Below are 16,928 nucleotides of genomic sequence, written 5' to 3' on the forward strand. Positions count from 1 at the left end.
ACAGGAGGCCCTCTGAAATGTGTCAGTTCAAACAAGGTATGGGGATGTGAATGCCTGGAAAGAACGGGTCAAATATACCGTCCAGAGTCTCAACTGTAGCTACTGCTATGCTTGTGCCTTGGGATGACCGATTGCCCAGATAGTGCCCTTCCCATGGGGGTGGACCAAAGACTCCCAAGGGATGCGATATATGATTGCATTGTACCAAGAAAAGACTGCCTGGGGAAATGAGGCCTGTAAGTCTCTCTTTGCTGTTCCTTGCATGATAACAGTATCACGGTTCCCCCTGCATTCTCTACAGCTATAGGTAACCATACAGCTTGCCTCTCACGGCAGGGTGTGAGTGCTACCTGGCATCTGGGAGAATTTGCCTTGTGCTACCAAGGACTTGATGGGAAACTGCTCAAGACTAGAGATCCCCAGGGCAGATCTCTGGTGGTACGGTGGAGGGAAGATCTTACGGTCCACCCTACCATCTAATTGGGAAGGCACTTGCGCACTTGTTCAATTAGCTATACCCTTCACCCTGGCATTTGAAAGAGAAACATCACAAATACCCAGAAGTAAAAGAGGCTTAGGAATATCATTTGATGATAGAGTATATATAGATTCTATTGAGGTACCTAGAGGAGTTCCAGATGAACATAAAGCCAGAAATCAAATTGCTGCAGGGTTTGAGTCACTGGTCTGGTGGGTAACAATCAATAAAAATGTGGATTGGATTAATTATTTCTATTATAATCAGCAGAGATTCATCAATTATACCAAGGATGCGATGAGAGGAATCGATGAACAACTAGATGCCATCAGCAAAATGGCTTGGGAAAACAGGATAGCATTAGATATGATGCTCGCAGAGGAAGGAGGTGTGTTTGTGTGTGTAATACTGAGCAACCATTGTTGCACTCTTATACCCAAAAATAGTGTCCCAGATGGCTCGGTAACAAGAACATTGCAAGGGCTTACCACCCTTGCCAGTGAATTGGCAGAAAAAGTAGGCATATTTACATCCTTGATCGTAGTTGTAGGAGTTTTGACAGCCATTGGTTGCTGCATTATCCCCTGTGTAAGAGGACTAGTACAGTGGTTAACTGAAACCGCACTATTGAAACAAATGACCATGGAGCTACCACCTTACTCAGCTAAGGAGATAATGAGGAGATGGAAAGCAAAGAAAGCAAAGAAGAAGAAGTCTATCAAATTGCACCTTACAGAAAGGTTTTGCAAAAATCAACAGTTTATAAAAAAAGAAAAGGGGGGAATTGTGGGAATAGAAATGTTGTTTTTGCAGAGTTACATTGTTTAGAAGGAGGGAATGTGGTACTGAGATATGCTTACAGTGATAAGAAAGTTTAGCAGGCGACCTAGTGAAATGCAGACAACCAGACTCCTTAGGACAATTAGGTGAAAATCACGGTGTCAAGTCAGGTAAGTGAAGAAACATTACCACTTCAAACAGTAAAAATGTCAAAAGAAATTTGAAATTTAACAGGCCGGCAACTGAAGGCCATGCATTGTTTGTGAAGCATCAGATAGATTGTGAACCTGGATTACCCACTCAGTGGGGAAACAGGGGAGGGTCCTGCCATCAAAAGGTATATAAACTGTGTTTTGGAACTAGTAGAGGCGCTCTCTCCTGCTTGTGGGGCGCCCGCCATGGCAATCGCGAATAAATTACTACTTCACTGAGATCCTCGCCTGAGCCTAAGTTATTGGCTACGGAGTGTTTCTCACATTAGGGGACCAAACGTTAACAAAAACTGTAATAAACTCTTTATTTTTAATTTGTTTTAATAACTTAATACTTTAATAACTCTCTTAAGCTATTTGTCTTTTTATTTTACTCTGGTGAACTATTAGCTCTATGAAAAAATAGTTGTGAGGATGATGATGAACTTCTGGGTTTTGAGCCTGTATCTTCCTGGAGTATTTTACACTTTTATAATTAACTGGCAAAAAAAAGTCTCAAAGCATTAATTTATTGTTATTTGATGAGATTTTTCTCATCAGAATGTGGGACCCTGCAGGCTGTTCATATTTCCCTATAGGTGCCAAGAGGGGTATAGGACAGAAACGTGCTCTGGGGAAGGTTTTCCCTATGGATTTTCCCTATAGAGCTCCCTGCTCTGCCCATCTGGACAAGGCAGATGAAACTGGGGAGAGTTATTGTTATTTTAACCCCATTTTTAACAGATAAATCAGGAGTTTTGGTGGTAGCACTGGAAACTAACACGACGCGGGTGGAAGCACCAATGTTAGGGACAAAAAGGAACATTTTGGGGTCAAAACCGTGTGTTTTGGGGCAGATTGGAATTTCACACATAGGGTTGGTGCAGGCAGGAGGAAGAAAATTGATTGCAGCTGGGAATTGACAGCTTTTTTTTTTCTTTTAATTATTAGAAGAGTTTTTGCTTATTTACATGTTTATTAAGGTCAGGCTAAAAGGAACAGCTGCACACACCCCACGCAGACATCCCACCCCCAGAGGCGACAGCCTACACCCCCTGCACACCCCCCACCACAAACGGGGGGGGGGGAGGGGAATTTGGGGGGGGGGAGTCCCGGTGGTCCTGGGGCTACTTCTTGTTGGCGTGGGCCGTGCCCACCATGCACTCGTTCACCTGGGGGGCGAACGAGGGGGGTGAGGGGGGTCCAGACCCACAAATCTGCCCCATAACCCCCCCAAATGCCCCCCCGTATCCTAAAACTGCCCCAAAATGCTCCCAAAAGGCCCCCCACTAACCCAAATCCAACCCATCCCCTTATATCCCAAATCTGCCCTATAATCCCCCAAAACCTCCAAAACTTGCCGAATCACACCCCCATATCCCAAACACACCCCATAACCTCCTCCAAATCCCCCCCATGACCTCCCCCAAATCCCCCCCATGTCCAAAATCCAAAACCCATACCCTGTACCCCAAACTCACCGTATAACCCCCAAAACCTGTCCCCCATATCCCATTACTTGCCCTCCTTATCCCATAACCCTATGAAATCACCCCCTGTGCCCCAAATTTGCCCTCTAACACCCCAAACCAACCCCCCCATCCCAAACCTGCCCCTGAACCCATCCCCACGTTCTCCCCCCCGAGCACCCCCAACACATCCTACATCTCCCCCAACCTCTGCCCGCAGATTTCCCACGGCACCCCAAATCACCGTGTCCCAAAGATCCCCAAATCCACCCCAAACGCCCCCCATACCATAATGTTTACCCCCTCCAAAATTCTTCCCCCAAAACCACCCCAAAACCCTCCTCCCCAGGCCCTCCCCGCTCCCTCCCTCCAAAACCATCCCCCAAAACCACCCCAAAACCCTTCCCCACCCCCACCCCAATCCAAACCCTCCCCTAAACCCCCAAAAACCCCATTATTTCCCCCAAACCTTGCTGGCAAAGCGCAGGGAGTTGAGTGACTCGGCGAAGTTCTCCTCCAGCGGCGAGATGTTGACGAACATGAGCCTGGGTGGGGGCGATCCACGGCATAGCGGGGTGTCCGAGCGGGGTGCACCCTACACCCTCGACCCTAAAACCACCCCGTCACCCTAAAAAAAAAAAACCCGCTCACATTTTGGCGTTGCCCCTCAGCGAGTTTTGCAGCAGGTAGGTCAGCTTGCTGTTGCGGTACGGCACGTGCGGCTCCTACGGGGACAAAAATCGTTATAGGATGGGGAGGAAAGCGACAAAATTTTGGGGTCGTGGCCCCAAAATCGCTCTTTTTTCCCCAAAAAATCAGCACCTTGTTGGAGATGGCCATGATGACCAGCCCCAGCGTGGCCAGGCTGCTGTTGATGGCTTGGGTCTCGCGCAGCCGCTGCCTTGGCATTTATCCAAGCGCTCGCTGCCCGCCAGGTCCACCAGGCTCAGCACCGCTGGGTTGGGGGAGGATTTCAGGTGAGGAAGAGGAGGTCGGCACCCCCCGGGGAGGAAGAAAACCCCAAAAAGAGGCGCTCACAGCTGCAGCGGAGGGCGCGGGAGGCGTTGGAGCCCTGGATGTGGAGCTGGAAGACGCAGTGGCTGCGGGACGAGCGGTCGTTGAGCGCCGTGCGCGCCACCGAGCGCTTGGAGGCGGCCGTCTGCAGCAGCCCCAGCACCTGGGGGGGGGGGGGCAAATTTGGGGTTAAAAAATGGAAAAATACGTCAAACGGACTCCGAGGGGGGGTTTGGGTTTCTTACCTCGTCCTCGGAGGCCACGGGGACGCAGCGCAGGTTGGGGACGTGCAGCTCCTTGCTGGCCGAGCTGACGTGGCGGATCTCCAGCTCGCCCCCCCTGTCCCCCCCCAGCAGGTCCCGCAGTGCCTCGTTGTAGATCTCCAGGAAGCTGGCGCTGAAACTGTACTTTGGGGGGGTCAGGGGGGCGCAAAATCCCCCCAAAAAGGGGCCCCGAGTGCCTAAAGAACCACCAAAAGCCTCCAAACCCTATAAAGAACCCCAAAGAGCAGACCCAAAGTCCCCAAAGCTAAAGAAATTCCCCCCAAAACCCCACCCTAAACCCCCCCAAAAGCCCTGCTCCCCCCAAAAAAGCCCCCAAAAGCCCTAACACCCCCAAAAAGCCCCCCAAAAGCCCCCAAAGCCCTAAACCCCCCAAAAAAAGCCCCCCAAAGCCCTAAACCCCCCCAAAAAGCCCCCCAAATCCCTAACACCCTCCAAAAAAAGCCCCAAAAAAGCCTCCAAAAGCCCTAAACCCCCCTAAAGAAGGCTCCAAAAGCCCTATATTAGCCTCCAGAAAGCCCTAACCCTCCCAAAAAGCCCCCCAAAAGCCCTAACCCCCCCAAAGAAAAGAACCCCAAGAAGCCCTAAACCCCCCAAACACCTTAAACCCCCCAAAGTCCCAAAAGGCTCAAAACCCCCTCAAAAAAGCCCCTAAAAGACCAAATACCCCTAAAAAAAGCTCCCCAAAGCCCTAAATTAGCCCCCAAAAGCCCTAACCTCCCCCCAAAAAGCCCCCCAAAAGACCCCAAAGCCCTAACCCCCCCCAAAAAAGCCCCCAAAAGATCTAAATTAGCCTCCAGAAAGCCCTAATCCCCCTAAAAGCCCCCCAAAAGCCCTAACCTCCCCCCGAAAAGTACCCCAAGAAGCCCTAAACACCCCCCAAACACCTTAAACCCCCAAAAGGCTCAAAACCCCATCCAAAAATGCCCCTAAAAGACCTAATCCCCCCCAGAAAAAGATCTCAAAAGCCGTAATCCCCCAAAAAAGGCCTAACCCCTCAAAAAAGCCTCCCAGAAGCCCTAAGGCCCCCCCAAAAGCGCTAACACACCCAAAGAAGCCCCCAAAAGCCCTAAGCGCCGCCCAAAGAAGCCCCAAAAAGCCTTAAACCCCCCTCAAAGAAGCTCCTGAAAGCCCTAACTCCCCCCCAAAAAGCCCCCAAATCCCCCAAATAGCCCTAAACCCCCTCCCAAAAAGCCCCAAACCCCCCCCAAAACTCGGTGCCTCGGCCCCCACCTGCCACCCTTTGTGCTCCAGCTGGCGGGCGCCCCCGAAGAGGTGCCGCACGGCGCGGGGGATCACCCCCCAACTTGTGGGGTCGGCGCCCCCCGGCCCCTCCATGGTGTAGGTTTTGCCGCTGCCCGTCTGCCCGTAGGCGAAGATGCAGACGGGGTACCCGTCCAGGGCCGACTGGGGGGGGTCGGGGGGGGTTTATAGGGCAAATGGGGGGAAAAAGGGGTCTTTTGGGGGAAAATAAGGGTCATTGGGGGGAGTTCAGGGGTAAACGGGGGCGTTTGGGGTGGAAACTAGGGGGAAATGGGGCTCTTATGGGGGGGAAATGGAGGCGAAATGGGGGGAGTTCAGGGGCAAATGGGGGCGTTTGGGGTGGAAACTGGGAGGAATGGGGGCACTTGTGGGGGAAATGGGCGGGAAATAGGGGTCTTTTGGGGGAAAACAGGGGGCAAATGGGGGCATTTGGGGTGGAAATAGGGGGAATGGGGGCACTTGTGGGGAAAATGGGGGGGAAATAGGGGTCTTTGGGGGGAGTTCAGGGGCAAATGGGGGTGTTTGGGGTGGAAACTAGGGGAATGGGGGCAGAAACAGGCATTTATGGGGGAAATGGGAGCACTTAGGGTGGGAAGGGGGAGCTTTGAGGTCAGTTCGGGGAGAAATGGGGAGACTTTGGGGGGAGTTCAGGGGCAAACAGGGGGCTTTGGGGTGAAAACCGGGGGAAATAGGGGCACTTTGGGGTGGAAATTTGGGAGCCTTTGGGGGGCAACAGGCAGAAACGGGGGCATTTATAGGGGAAATGGGGGGGCTTTGGGGTCAGTTCAGGGAGAAACGGGGGCCTTTGGGGGAGCGTGGGAAGGAAATGGGGGCACTTATAGGGGAAATAGGGGGCCTTTGGGGGTGGAAAAGGGGGAAATGGGATAGAAACAGGGGCCTTGGGGGGGAAATGGGGACTTTTTGGGGGAAACAGGGGCACTTTGGGAGCAGTTCAGGGGCAAATGGAGGCATTTTGGGGGGAAACGGGAGCCTTTGGGGTCACTTGTGTCAAACGGGGGCGCTTTGGGGGGAAATAGGACATTTATGGGGGAAATAGAGGAAGACGGGGGAGTTTGGGGGGGGAATGGGCAGAAACTGGGACCTTGGTGGGGAAAGAGGGGGATTTATGGGGGAAACGGGGGCAGTTTGGGGGGAAATGGGGAAAAAGGGGCTTTGGGGGACAGTTTGGGGGGGGTTGGGGGGGTAAACGGGGGGATTTATGGGGGAAAAAAGGTAGAAATGGGGACCCTGGGGAGCACTTGGGGGGGTTTGGGTGGTGATGGAGGCGCTTTGGGGTGAAACACGGGGGAAACGGGCAATTTTGGGGAAAAGGGGGGGGTCCTTTATGGGGGGGCACCTGCACGAGCAGCGCGATCTCCTCGAAGACGTCCTCCTGCGAGGCGCCGGGCGGGAAGACGCGGTCAAAGCTGAAGTCGTAGCGCACCTCGCCCCGCCGCCCCGTATGGGACTGGGGGGGGAAATTAGGGTCGGGGGAGGAAATAGGGTCGGGGGGGACGTGTCAGGATTTGGGGGGGTCACCACGAGCCCTATTCCCAGCCTGATGTGCAATACGGGGAGATATCGGGCTTATAGGGCCTCCTGCCCCCGTTATAGGGCCGCCCGCTTGTAGGGCCGTGGAGGATTTGGGAGCGGGAGCAGCAGGGGGTGCCCCCCCCAGCCCTGATTTGGGGTCGGGGCACCCCAAATTGGCGCTCACCCCCTCGGTCCTGCAGAGCACCAGCGTCTTGTTGTCCTCGGGGGGGAAGTGGAGGTGCTCCAGCCCCTTCTGCGCCTCCTGCTCGGCCGCCAGCAGCGGGCGCACGCGGCAGAAGACACGGATGTTCCCCTGGGGAGGGGGAAAAAAAAAAAGGGAAAAAAAGGTATTTTGTAGAATATCGAGGACTTGAAGAGGACTGGCCCTAAAACGGAGCCTTGGGGGATCCCAATGGTGACCTGACGTGGCCCCAATTGCCACAGCCCTGAGCCCTGCCCGACTGCCACTTGTCAGACAGATTATTTTTCTGTATTTTTCTGTATTTAAGTATGGATATATAAGAAAAACTTTCAGAGTTAAATATTTATATTCTTATATACTCTTACAATTTTGAACAAAAAAACAGAAACGAACCATGACCATTCTGTTGTTTATAGATTTGGGGCAAAACCTAAAAGAAACTATGTATTTTTTTAATTTTGAGCAAGAAAAACTAAGCATTTTATATATTTTTTTTAATTTGAGGGAAAATCAAGTGTTTTTTTTTTTTTTAACTGAGCAAAAAAATGATTTGTTTTTGTATTTTTAAAAATTTGGGGCAAAAACATATGTATTTGTTAAACTCTGAGCAAAAAAGCTCAAAAAATGAAATGAGTTATTCTATTTTAAATTTTGAGAAATAAAAGAAGTGTTCTTTTGACTTTTTAAAATTTCAGTAAAAATCAAAAAAAGAGAGATGATTTTTTATTTCAATTTTGAGCAAACTAAAAAAAGGTTTTGTTTTTCAATTTTGAGAAAAAAGAATAAATGATATTTTTTAACTTTGAGGAAAAAACAGGAATGTTATTTTAAGAAAAGTTTGAGCAAAAAAAAAAAAAACATTTTTTTTTAATTTTGACAAAAACAAAACATGAAATACTAATGTTATTATTATTACTATTATTTATTATTTTTATTATTTTTTACATCTTGGGGTGAAAAATCCCCCGAAACGAATCCTGGTTTTTAAATTATTATTGATATTTTCAGTGTCAGCCCCCCCGGTGCACCTTGAGCTCCTGCAGCTGGTTGTGCAGGCGGCGCCGCTCCATCTCCAGCGCGTGCAAATGCTCCTCCTGCGCCCCCGCCAGCGCCCGCAGCTCCGACACCTCCGCCTCGCGCCGCGACAGCGCCCCCGACACCTCCCGCAGCTCCGCCTGGGGGGGAAAGGCCCGACCCCGTTGGCCAAGAGGCGCCCAACGCCGTCGGCCAAGACGGGGGCGCCCAGAATTGGATGTAAAAATTCAAAACTTTAGGGAAAAAACGCACAGAACTTGGGTACCCCGTCCGCGAAGAGCTTGTAGAAAAAGCACCAAGAATTTGGGGAAATAACCTATAAAATCTTCGGGAAGAGCCCCCCAAAAAACATGGGGAAAAACCATCCAGAATACAGGGGGAGGGGAAACCCACCAAGATTTGGTTGGGAAACACACAGAATTGGTGGAAACTCCCCCAAAGTTTGCGGGAAAAGCCAAGCAGAATTCGGGGAAGAGCCCCCAAAATCTGGAGGAAATGCCCCAATATCAGAAAGGGTTGGGGGGGAAGACCCCAATAATCAGGGGAGCCTAAGATAATAATTTAGGGGGGTACGGGGAATAATTTGGGAGAAGACAACAACTGGGGAAAAATCCGGCAAAACACCCCGAAATCGGGTAAAAAGCCCCCCGAAGCATCTCCAGCTGCGCTCCTCGCAGCCCATTTTGGGGCAGAATCCCGCGTTTTGCTGGTTTTGCCCCGTGGGGGGGGGAAATCAGCCTCGTACCCACCTGGGCGGCCCCCAGCTGCTCCTCCCGGTCCCGCGCCGCCTCCCGGAGCTCCTCCAGCTGCCGGTGCCGCTCCTGGAGCTCAGCCGCTGCCGCTCGGCCGCCTGCGCCTCCGCCTCCCGCTGCCACCGGGACCGCTCCTCCTGGGACTGCTGCAGCTCCGTGCGCAGAGAGCTGGGAGGCACCGGGGGGGGGCGCCGTTACCGGAGGGGGGGGGGGTCTCTGGTATCGGAGGGGGGGTCCCCGGGTATCGGAGGGGGAAGGGGAGGGGGCTTCCGTACCCTGAGGGGGGTTCCCAGTACCAGACGGGGAAGGGGGAGAGTCCCCGGTTACCGGAGGGGGGTCCCCGGGCACTGGAGGGGGAAGGGGACGGGTCCCCGGTTACCGGGGGTTCCCCTGTTACTGGAGGGGGGGTCTCCGGGTACTGGAGGGGGAAGGGGAGGGGTCCCCGGTTACCCGAGGGGAGTTCCCGGTTAACAGAGGGGAAAGGGGGAGGGTCTCCGGTTACCGGGGGGGGTCCCCGCTACCGGAGGGGATAGGGGGAGGGTCACCAGTTACCCGAGGGAGGTCCCCGATACTAGGGGGGAAAGGGACAGGTCCTCTATTACCGGAGGGGGGGTGTCTCCGATACCTTACAGTGGTCCCCGGGTACCGGAGGGGGAAGTGGAGGGTGCTGCCGTACCCAGAGGGGGGTTCCCGGTACCGGAGGGGGAAGGGGACGGGTCCTCTGTTACCGGGGGGGAGTTCCCGGTTACCGGAGGGGGGTCCCCGGTACTGGGGGGAAAGGGGACAGGTCCTCCGTTACCGGAGGGGGGCGGTCCCCGATACCGGAGGAGGAAGGAAACGGGTCCCCCGTTATTGGAGGGGGGTCCCTAGGTACCAGAGGGGTCAGGGGAGGGGTCCCCGGTTACCGGGAGGGTGCAAACCGGTACCGGGGGGCGGTGTTACCGGGGCTCTCACCTCACTTGTCCCTCCAGCTCCTCCTCCCGGGCCCGGCTGTGCTGCAGCTGCTCCCGGAGCTGCCGGTTGTCATCCTCCAGGCCCCTTATCTTCTCCCGCAGCTCCGCCAGCTGCCCCCTCGGGTCCCCCGCCGCCCGCCGCCGCACCCCCGGTACCGGAGGCGGCGCTGCCGATCCCGAAGCCGCCCCCGGGGCCTTTTTCCCGGCCTGGGGGGGGCACGGGAGGGTCACCGCGACCGAACGGTGGAACCGGGACCCCCCCGGTGCCGCCCTACCTGGGCCTGGTGCCGTCGGGACGCTGATAGCCCGCAACGGGGCGCGGCTGCTGGGAGCCCAGCCCGCTCGGGGCCCGGAGCGGCGCCGTTTCTACGGGAGAACGGGAGGGTGAGACCGAGACCGGAACCGGCACCGGGAACGGGAGCGGGGCCCAACCTGTTCGGGAGCCTCCGGCTCAGGAGCGGCCGCCGCGCGCTTGGCGTGGGCCTTGCGCACCGGTAACCGGGAGGCGGCCGGAAGTGACGCAGCCGCCGCCGTGGCCGGTACCGGGCGGGCGCCAGCGCCGCCGCCGCCGGGCCTCGCCGCCATTGCGGCGCGCACACTCAAACCGCGCCCGCCCCGCGCTCCCATTGGGCGCCGCCTCCGCCAATCGCCGCGCGCCGCCCCGGGGCGCCGGCCAATAGGGAGGCGCGCGGGGGGTCACGTGGCCGCGCCCGCCGGGTAACGGCCGGCAGGGAGGGAGGGGGGAGGCGGGGCTTTAGAAGTAGAGGGCGGGGCTTCGGCGGTGGGGGCGGGGTTTGGGGTTTGGGGTTTGGGGTTTGGGGTTTGGGGTTTGGGGTTTGGGGTTTGGGGTTTGGGGTATGGGGTCGGCTCCACGGCGGCAGTGGCGGCGGGAGGGGGGGCGTGCGGGAGCAGGGACGGGTCCCGGTTGGGGGGAGGGGCGGCCCGCTGCCGCCGTCCCTCCGCGCCCCCCCCTCGGGCACCCCCCCGCCGCCGCCGCTGCTGTATCACGGTCCTGCGCTGCGGCCGCCGGCCCGGACCCCCCCCGGGCCCCACCCCCCCAAAATTGGACCCCCCCCAAAAAAAATTGGACCCACCCCAAAAAGAAATTGGACCCCCCTCATAAAAAATTGGACACCCCCCCATAAGAATCTGACTTCCCCCCAAAAATTTGGACCCCCCCCAATCGGTAGTGCCCCCCCCCTCCAAACTCTGTCTCCCCCCCCCCCGGTTTAGGACTCGCCCCCCTTACCCTACCCCAAATGCCCCCCCCCCCCAGCTGGGACCCCCCCCAATCTGCCCCCCCCGAATACCCTACCTGCCCCCCCCCCCCGTTCCAGGACCCCCCAAAACGCCCCCCCATAACCTACAGGAGCCCCCCCATCTGTGCCCCCCCCATATGTTTCATGACCCCCCCCCTCATATTTTGGGACCCCAAAATGCCCCCCCACCCCCCATATGTTGCAGGAAGCATGGGCGAAAGCACGACAGACACCAGCAGAGTCAGATCGTGCAGCTCCCTTTTATTGCCCGAATAGCACAACTTTTATAGTGAACTTTACAGGGGCGGACAATGTTTCACACAAGATTATTTGTCAAAAGCACTCAGACAAACAACTAGAAGAAAACAACCCCACCTGCAAGAAAAGAACCCCCCTTTTGATTAGCAGTCAGGAAAACAACCCCCTTTGTGATTAACGGTCACGTAGACCTTGTCCTTGAGGCCAGCTGCTGGTAACAGTATTTTCTGAGTTTGGCGCTGTGGGAACACTGTCATGGGAACTTCTCATAGTTGCCCTGGTAGCTTGGTTTGCTCAGCTACAGCAAGCCATGGGATTTTTGCTGTTTCAAGAAATCCCTCAACACACATGCAACTAGGCAAAGAAAGTAAGGCTGAAAGCAGGATTGCTACCTTGGACTTTCGAAGAGCCAACTTTGACCTCTTCCGGGACCTGCTTGGGAGTATCTCATAGGATAGGCTGCTCGAAAGCAAGGGTGCTTGTGAGAGCTGGGCTACATTTAAGCAGCACTTCTTCCATGCTCAGGATCGGTGCATCCCAAGGAACAGGAAATCGGGGAAGGGGGGCAGGAAACCTGTGTGGATGAGCAAGGAGCTCATCAATAATATCAAATGGAAGAGGATGGTCTGTGAAATGTGGAAAAAGGGCCTGTCCTCTTGGGAGGAGTATAGATGTGTTGTCAGGGCCTGCAGGGATGCGACCAGGAAGGCTAAAGCCCACCTAGAGATGAGGCTTGCGAAAGAGATAAAGGATAATAAGAAGGGTTTTTCAAGTATGTAAACGGCAAGAGGAAGACTAGGGATAATGTGGGTCCCTTGCTGAATGAGGGGGGTTTCCTGGTCAAGGGAGACGTTGAGAAGGCAGAGATACTGAATGCTTTCTTTGCGTCAGTCTTTGCTTCAAGGACACTCCCCCGGGACTCCTCGCCCCTGGCAATAGGACAAAGGGTCTGGGAAATGGAGGGCTCCCCCCTGGTGGACGTGGGAGTGGTTCGGGAGCGTCTGTGTGGGCTCAACACACACAAATCCCTGGGTCCCGATGGGATGCATCTGCGTGTGCTAAGGGAGCTGGCAGATGTGATCGCCGAACCGCTCTCTATCATCTTTGAAAGGTCCTGGAGAATGGGTGAGGTGCCTGAAGACTGGAGGATAGCCAAAGTCACTCAGAAGTGACCTCGTAGGCCCTTTCTGTGACATGTTGCTGCTGTTGCCCTATCAACTGCAGAGGCAGAAGTGACCTCACAGTCCCTGCCACAGTCACATTCCTCCTGCTGGGGCAGGAGATCCTGAGGCAGAGTTGAGGTCATCAGAGCATTTCCTCTCATCTCCTCCTTGTCGCCTACAAGCAGATCAAATCCATGGCCCCTCACATTCATCTTTGAATGCCGTGTGACTGCATGGAGTGGGTTTACGTGGCATGGTTTTGGTAGTGGGGGGCCATAGAGGTGGCTTTGGTGAGAAGAATCCAGAAGCTGCCCCACGTTAGATAAGGGCCCCACTGCTGGCCAGAACTGGGCCAATAAGCGACATTCTTTGCACCTCTGTGAGAGCATATTTAAACAGAAGAAAAAAAAAAAAAGGCAAAAAAAAAAAAAAAAGCTGCTGTAGAACAGCAGCTGGGAGAAAGAGAGGAGTGAGAAATAGCCTTGCAGGTGCTAAGATCAGTTATGAAGGAGGGGGAGACGTGCTCCATGTCCCGGAGCAGAAGTCCCCTGCGGCCTGTGATGAGGACCATGGTGAAGCAGGCTGTCCCCCTTCAACCTGTAGAGGAGACCATGGCGGAGCAGGTGGACCTGCACTGACAGAGGTTGTAGTTTGTGGAGGACCCCTGCCAGAGCAGATTCCAGGCCAGACCTGTAACCCGTGGAGAGGAGCCCACGCAGGACCAGGTGACCTGGCAGGAGCTGCTGCCCGTGGGGGACCCAGGTTGGAGCAGTTTGCTCCTGAGGGATGGACCCCATGGTCTGGAGCAGTTTTTGATATCTTGCCTCCTGACCTCCCCAGATATGTCCTTGTGTTTGGGGCAGCTTTTCAAACATTGCCATGACCTGCAAGATGCTGTCTCCCTGCATGGGGACGGTCAGTTTCTGAGACAGAAGTGACATCTTAGTGGGATGGAAGGACACAGCATGCTGTAGGCAGGCCCTGCACAGCATGCGTAGCAGCCCTGCACAGCCCCTGAGGGGCCCAGCCCCAGTTCGTGCCCCCCAGCTTGTGCTCCAGAAGGGCTCCCCTAGGTCCTGTGTCACTTTTCCCACCTGGGTCCCTCGGCTATCCAAGGAAACCTTGGAGGCAGTGTCCACCTCTGACTGGAAAACTGAAACCAGCCATGAAAATAGATTGAAGAAACAGTTCAAAGCTGTGCAAAAAAGGATTCTAAGTAATAGCTGAAATAATCTCCCTTGCCAGCATCACCAGCTTTTTTTTTTTCTATGAATGTTCATTATTTATTTACACAGTTTTCCATTGACAACACCATGGAGAAGTGCAATAAATCAAATTATGCTTTCTTGAACAATAGTTTTATGCAAACATTTAGGAAAATACATTTTACATAAACACACATTTACCAAAACACATTTCCCAACAATTCTAATGCTTCTTTCTTTTTTTCCTTTTTTTTTTTTTTTTTCTCCTCCATTTCTTCTGTCCTTGAAGAGCACTCTGAGGGAGAGTCATTGCATTAAAGATTAATGCATGTTTAAAAGACTGAGATTGAGAAATACGCTCCATGCCATCATGAAGGGAGATAACAAAGAGTGTCAACAGTGTTGGCCCAAGTGCCCATCACTGAGGGATGCTGCTGGTAACTGGCTGAAAGGAGGACTTTGTACCACTGACACCTTGCCCCCAAAAACATCATCCCCTTTTTCAGTCCAAATATCACCAGTGTGGCTAAAGGGAACCCCAGGAAACCATGGCAAAGGCCTTGCTAAAGTGCAGGTTCACCTCGTTCCCTTCTTTCCCCTCCCCTTCTGTTTCAGCAGTTCCTTTGGTTCCTCCAACTGCCTGAAGAAGGCTGTGGCAGGACTTTCCCTATCACATTCCCAGGGTTAGAGGTGACAATTGCAGTTCTGCCAATCCTTTTTCTTGCCCTTCCTGAAGATGCGTTTGATGCCCACATTTTTCAAGTCCCCAGAAATCTTGCTGATCCAAATGCCTGACAGCCCGGTCGAGAAAGGCGGGGTAGTGTGACATAACAGAGAGGGGCATCTGCAATGAACCTATGCAAAAGGGGTTCCAGGAATCTCACAGGGACACTGGGGGTTGTTCCTGGAATCACACAGGGCAATGGCAGGGCTGTGTGAGGTGTCCACATCTGAGCAGACCTCATACACACATGCCTTTAGAGAGAGCTCCTGCAGTCACTGCCAGAGGCTGGGAGACACCTCAGCTGTGGGGTGCCTCGCCCTGCTCTGCCCTCCTCTGAGATACCCCAGGACATGAGGAATGGGCACAGAGACCTCGGTTCAAGGAGGAACGTCCCAGAGCTGCCTTCAGGTGGCTTCCCAGGGGATGTTACTTGGCCTTGTGACGCTATCTGCCCAGCTGGCCTTCATGAGACTTCTAGGAATAGCGGATGGCCTTTGTGCTCCTTCGTGTTCATCTCTCCACACACATATGACGTGCCTGCCAGCACCAGCATTGGGTTTCTCTTTCAATGTCTCCCATGCACATACAGCAGGCCCTGCTCTTCTGGGAAATCGTATCCCTCAAGAAGCAATGAGCAATGGCCTGGCCAGCCATTGCTGAACTTACTACCCACACCTCTGAGCTTGTGATGGCACTCTCCAGAGTATGAAAAATTATTAAAAAGAAAACCTTGTTCCTGCAATGCATTCTGAGTCATATGCAGAAGACAATAGGCTTTTTTTTTTTTTTTTTTAAGTATTAGTTCATCAGTTTCCTCAAGGCATCCTTGAGCTCCTGGTTCCTCATGCTGTAGATGAGTGGGTTCACTGCTGGAGGCACCACTGAGTACAGAACGGATACCACCAGGTCAAGGCATGGCGAAGAGATGGAGGGGGGCTTCAAGTAGGCAACCATGACAGTGCTAACAAACAGGGAGACCACGGCCAGGTGAGGGAGGCATGTGGAAAAGGCTTTGTGCCAGCCCTGCTCAGAGGGCATCCTCAGCACCACCCTGAAGATCTGCACATAGGAAATAACAATGAAAACAAAAGAACCAAAGACTAAGGAAAAACTGAAAACAAGTAGCTCAAATTCCCTGAGGTAGGCATCTGAGCAGGAGAGCTTGAGGATCTGGGGGATTTCACAGAAGAACTGCTCCACAGCATTGCCATGGCAGAGCGGCAGGGAAAATGTGTTGGCCATGTGCAGGACAGCTTGGAGAAAGCCACTGCCCCAGGCAGCTGCTGCCATGGTGGCACAAGCTCTGCTGCCCAGGAGGCTCCCATAGTGCAGGGGCTTGCAGATGGCAACATAGCGGTCATAGGCCATGACAGTGAGAATTGAAAACTCTGAACCAAAGAAGAAGACGAAAAAGAGAACTTGTGCAGCACAGCCTTGATAGGAGATGGTCCTGGTGTCCCAGAGGGAATTGGCCATGGCTTTGGGGACAGTAATGGAGATGCATCCCAGGTCGAGGAGGGCGAGGTTGAGGAGGAAGAAGTACATGGGGGTGTGGAGGCGGTGGTCGCAGGCTACAGCGCTGAGGATGAGGCCGTTGCCCAGGAGGGCAGCCAGGTAGATGCCCAGGAAGAGCGCAAAGTGCAGGAGCTGCAGCTCACGCGTGTCTGCGAATGGCAGCAGGAGGCACTCGCTCACAGAGCTGCTGTTGGGCATTTTCTGACATTGAATACAGTTGTCTGTTGAAAAAGAGAAGGCAGAATAAAGTTAGAAGAGACTTCTCTGAGGAAAACATTTTGAAAGTCTTAGAGCACTCTCATCCCAAGCCTCTCTCTTTGCAGGAGAATCTTTCTGCAGCTCTACCGCTTGAGTCCCGGATGATTCTTTCTGAGGCTGACACTGGGAGCGGGGATTCCTGTGGGCTCCAGAGGAGTCCTTCCTGCTGTGAAGCATTCAGGAAGCAGGAAAAAGGGGGAAACTGAAGTTCAGTCCATTTATAAGATCCATGAACTTCGCAGTGTTGTTGCAAAGAACACCTCCCTCCAGTATAGAGCAAGGCTGATTTTCTTATGCTGAGTACAACAAGCACACTCTACTGTTTCCCAATATGTAGAGAGCTTAAAGCAGAGAAGCCCCAGTCCCACTGCAGATGGACAGAATCCTCACCTTGTCTGCAAGTGCATGAGCAGGACCTCAGCTTCTCCCTCTTTGCCAGGGCTGCAGAGGCCTCACTCCAGCTGCCCACAGACAGCCAGTCAGCAGCAAGGACATGGCCTTAGTGCAGAGGTGTCTTCTCCTTGTGGCACCTGGAGAACACAAGGATGCCAAGAGAGAGCTGCATCCTGCTGGAGAGCAGCCTGAAGACCAGAAG

General features: G+C 54.0%; 3 protein-coding genes across 3 annotated transcripts in view; 1 reads left to right on the forward strand and 2 right to left on the reverse strand.

The window, feature by feature from the left end:
* Window positions 1-16,928, forward strand: part of LOC140001203 (carboxy-terminal kinesin 2-like) — a 151,949-nt gene that overhangs the window by 112,684 nt on the left and 22,337 nt on the right. The window lies entirely within an intron of this gene.
* On the reverse strand, window positions 2,369-10,579 carry LOC140001259 (carboxy-terminal kinesin 2-like). The gene is given in 14 exon segments (XM_072032436.1): window positions 2,369-2,621; window positions 3,388-3,463; window positions 3,570-3,643; window positions 3,741-3,811; window positions 3,814-3,873; window positions 3,957-4,095; window positions 4,178-4,339; window positions 5,447-5,620; window positions 6,834-6,944; window positions 7,194-7,322; window positions 8,240-8,386; window positions 8,996-9,166; window positions 9,953-10,158; window positions 10,227-10,579. Coding segments are annotated over 11 exon segments (1,083 nt in total). The 5' UTR covers window positions 8,282-8,386; window positions 8,996-9,166; window positions 9,953-10,158; window positions 10,227-10,579; the 3' UTR covers window positions 2,369-2,576.
* Window positions 15,359-16,564, reverse strand: LOC140001198 (olfactory receptor 14C36-like). Its single transcript, XM_072032369.1, has 2 exons — window positions 16,537-16,564; window positions 15,359-16,131 (listed from the first exon to the last, which is right to left on the reverse strand). The coding sequence occupies exons 1-2, from the start codon at window positions 16,562-16,564 to the stop codon at window positions 15,359-15,361; spliced, it is 801 nt and encodes a 266-aa protein (XP_071888470.1).

The sequence above is a fragment of the Anas platyrhynchos genome, chromosome 39, assembly GCF_047663525.1.
Source record: "Anas platyrhynchos isolate ZD024472 breed Pekin duck chromosome 39, IASCAAS_PekinDuck_T2T, whole genome shotgun sequence".
Lineage (NCBI taxonomy): Eukaryota > Metazoa > Chordata > Aves > Anseriformes > Anatidae > Anas > Anas platyrhynchos.

What these genes read in the sequence shown, in the direction of transcription:
- LOC140001198 (XM_072032369.1), bottom strand. Translation starts at nt 16,564, where the DNA reads ATGGATCTTATAAATGGACTGAACTTCA. An exon ending in TATAAATGGACTGAACTTCA is followed by an intron (nt 16,132 to 16,536) that starts GTTTCCCCCTTT and finishes TCAGCGCTGTAG; the next exon opens with CCTGCGACCACCGCCTCCAC.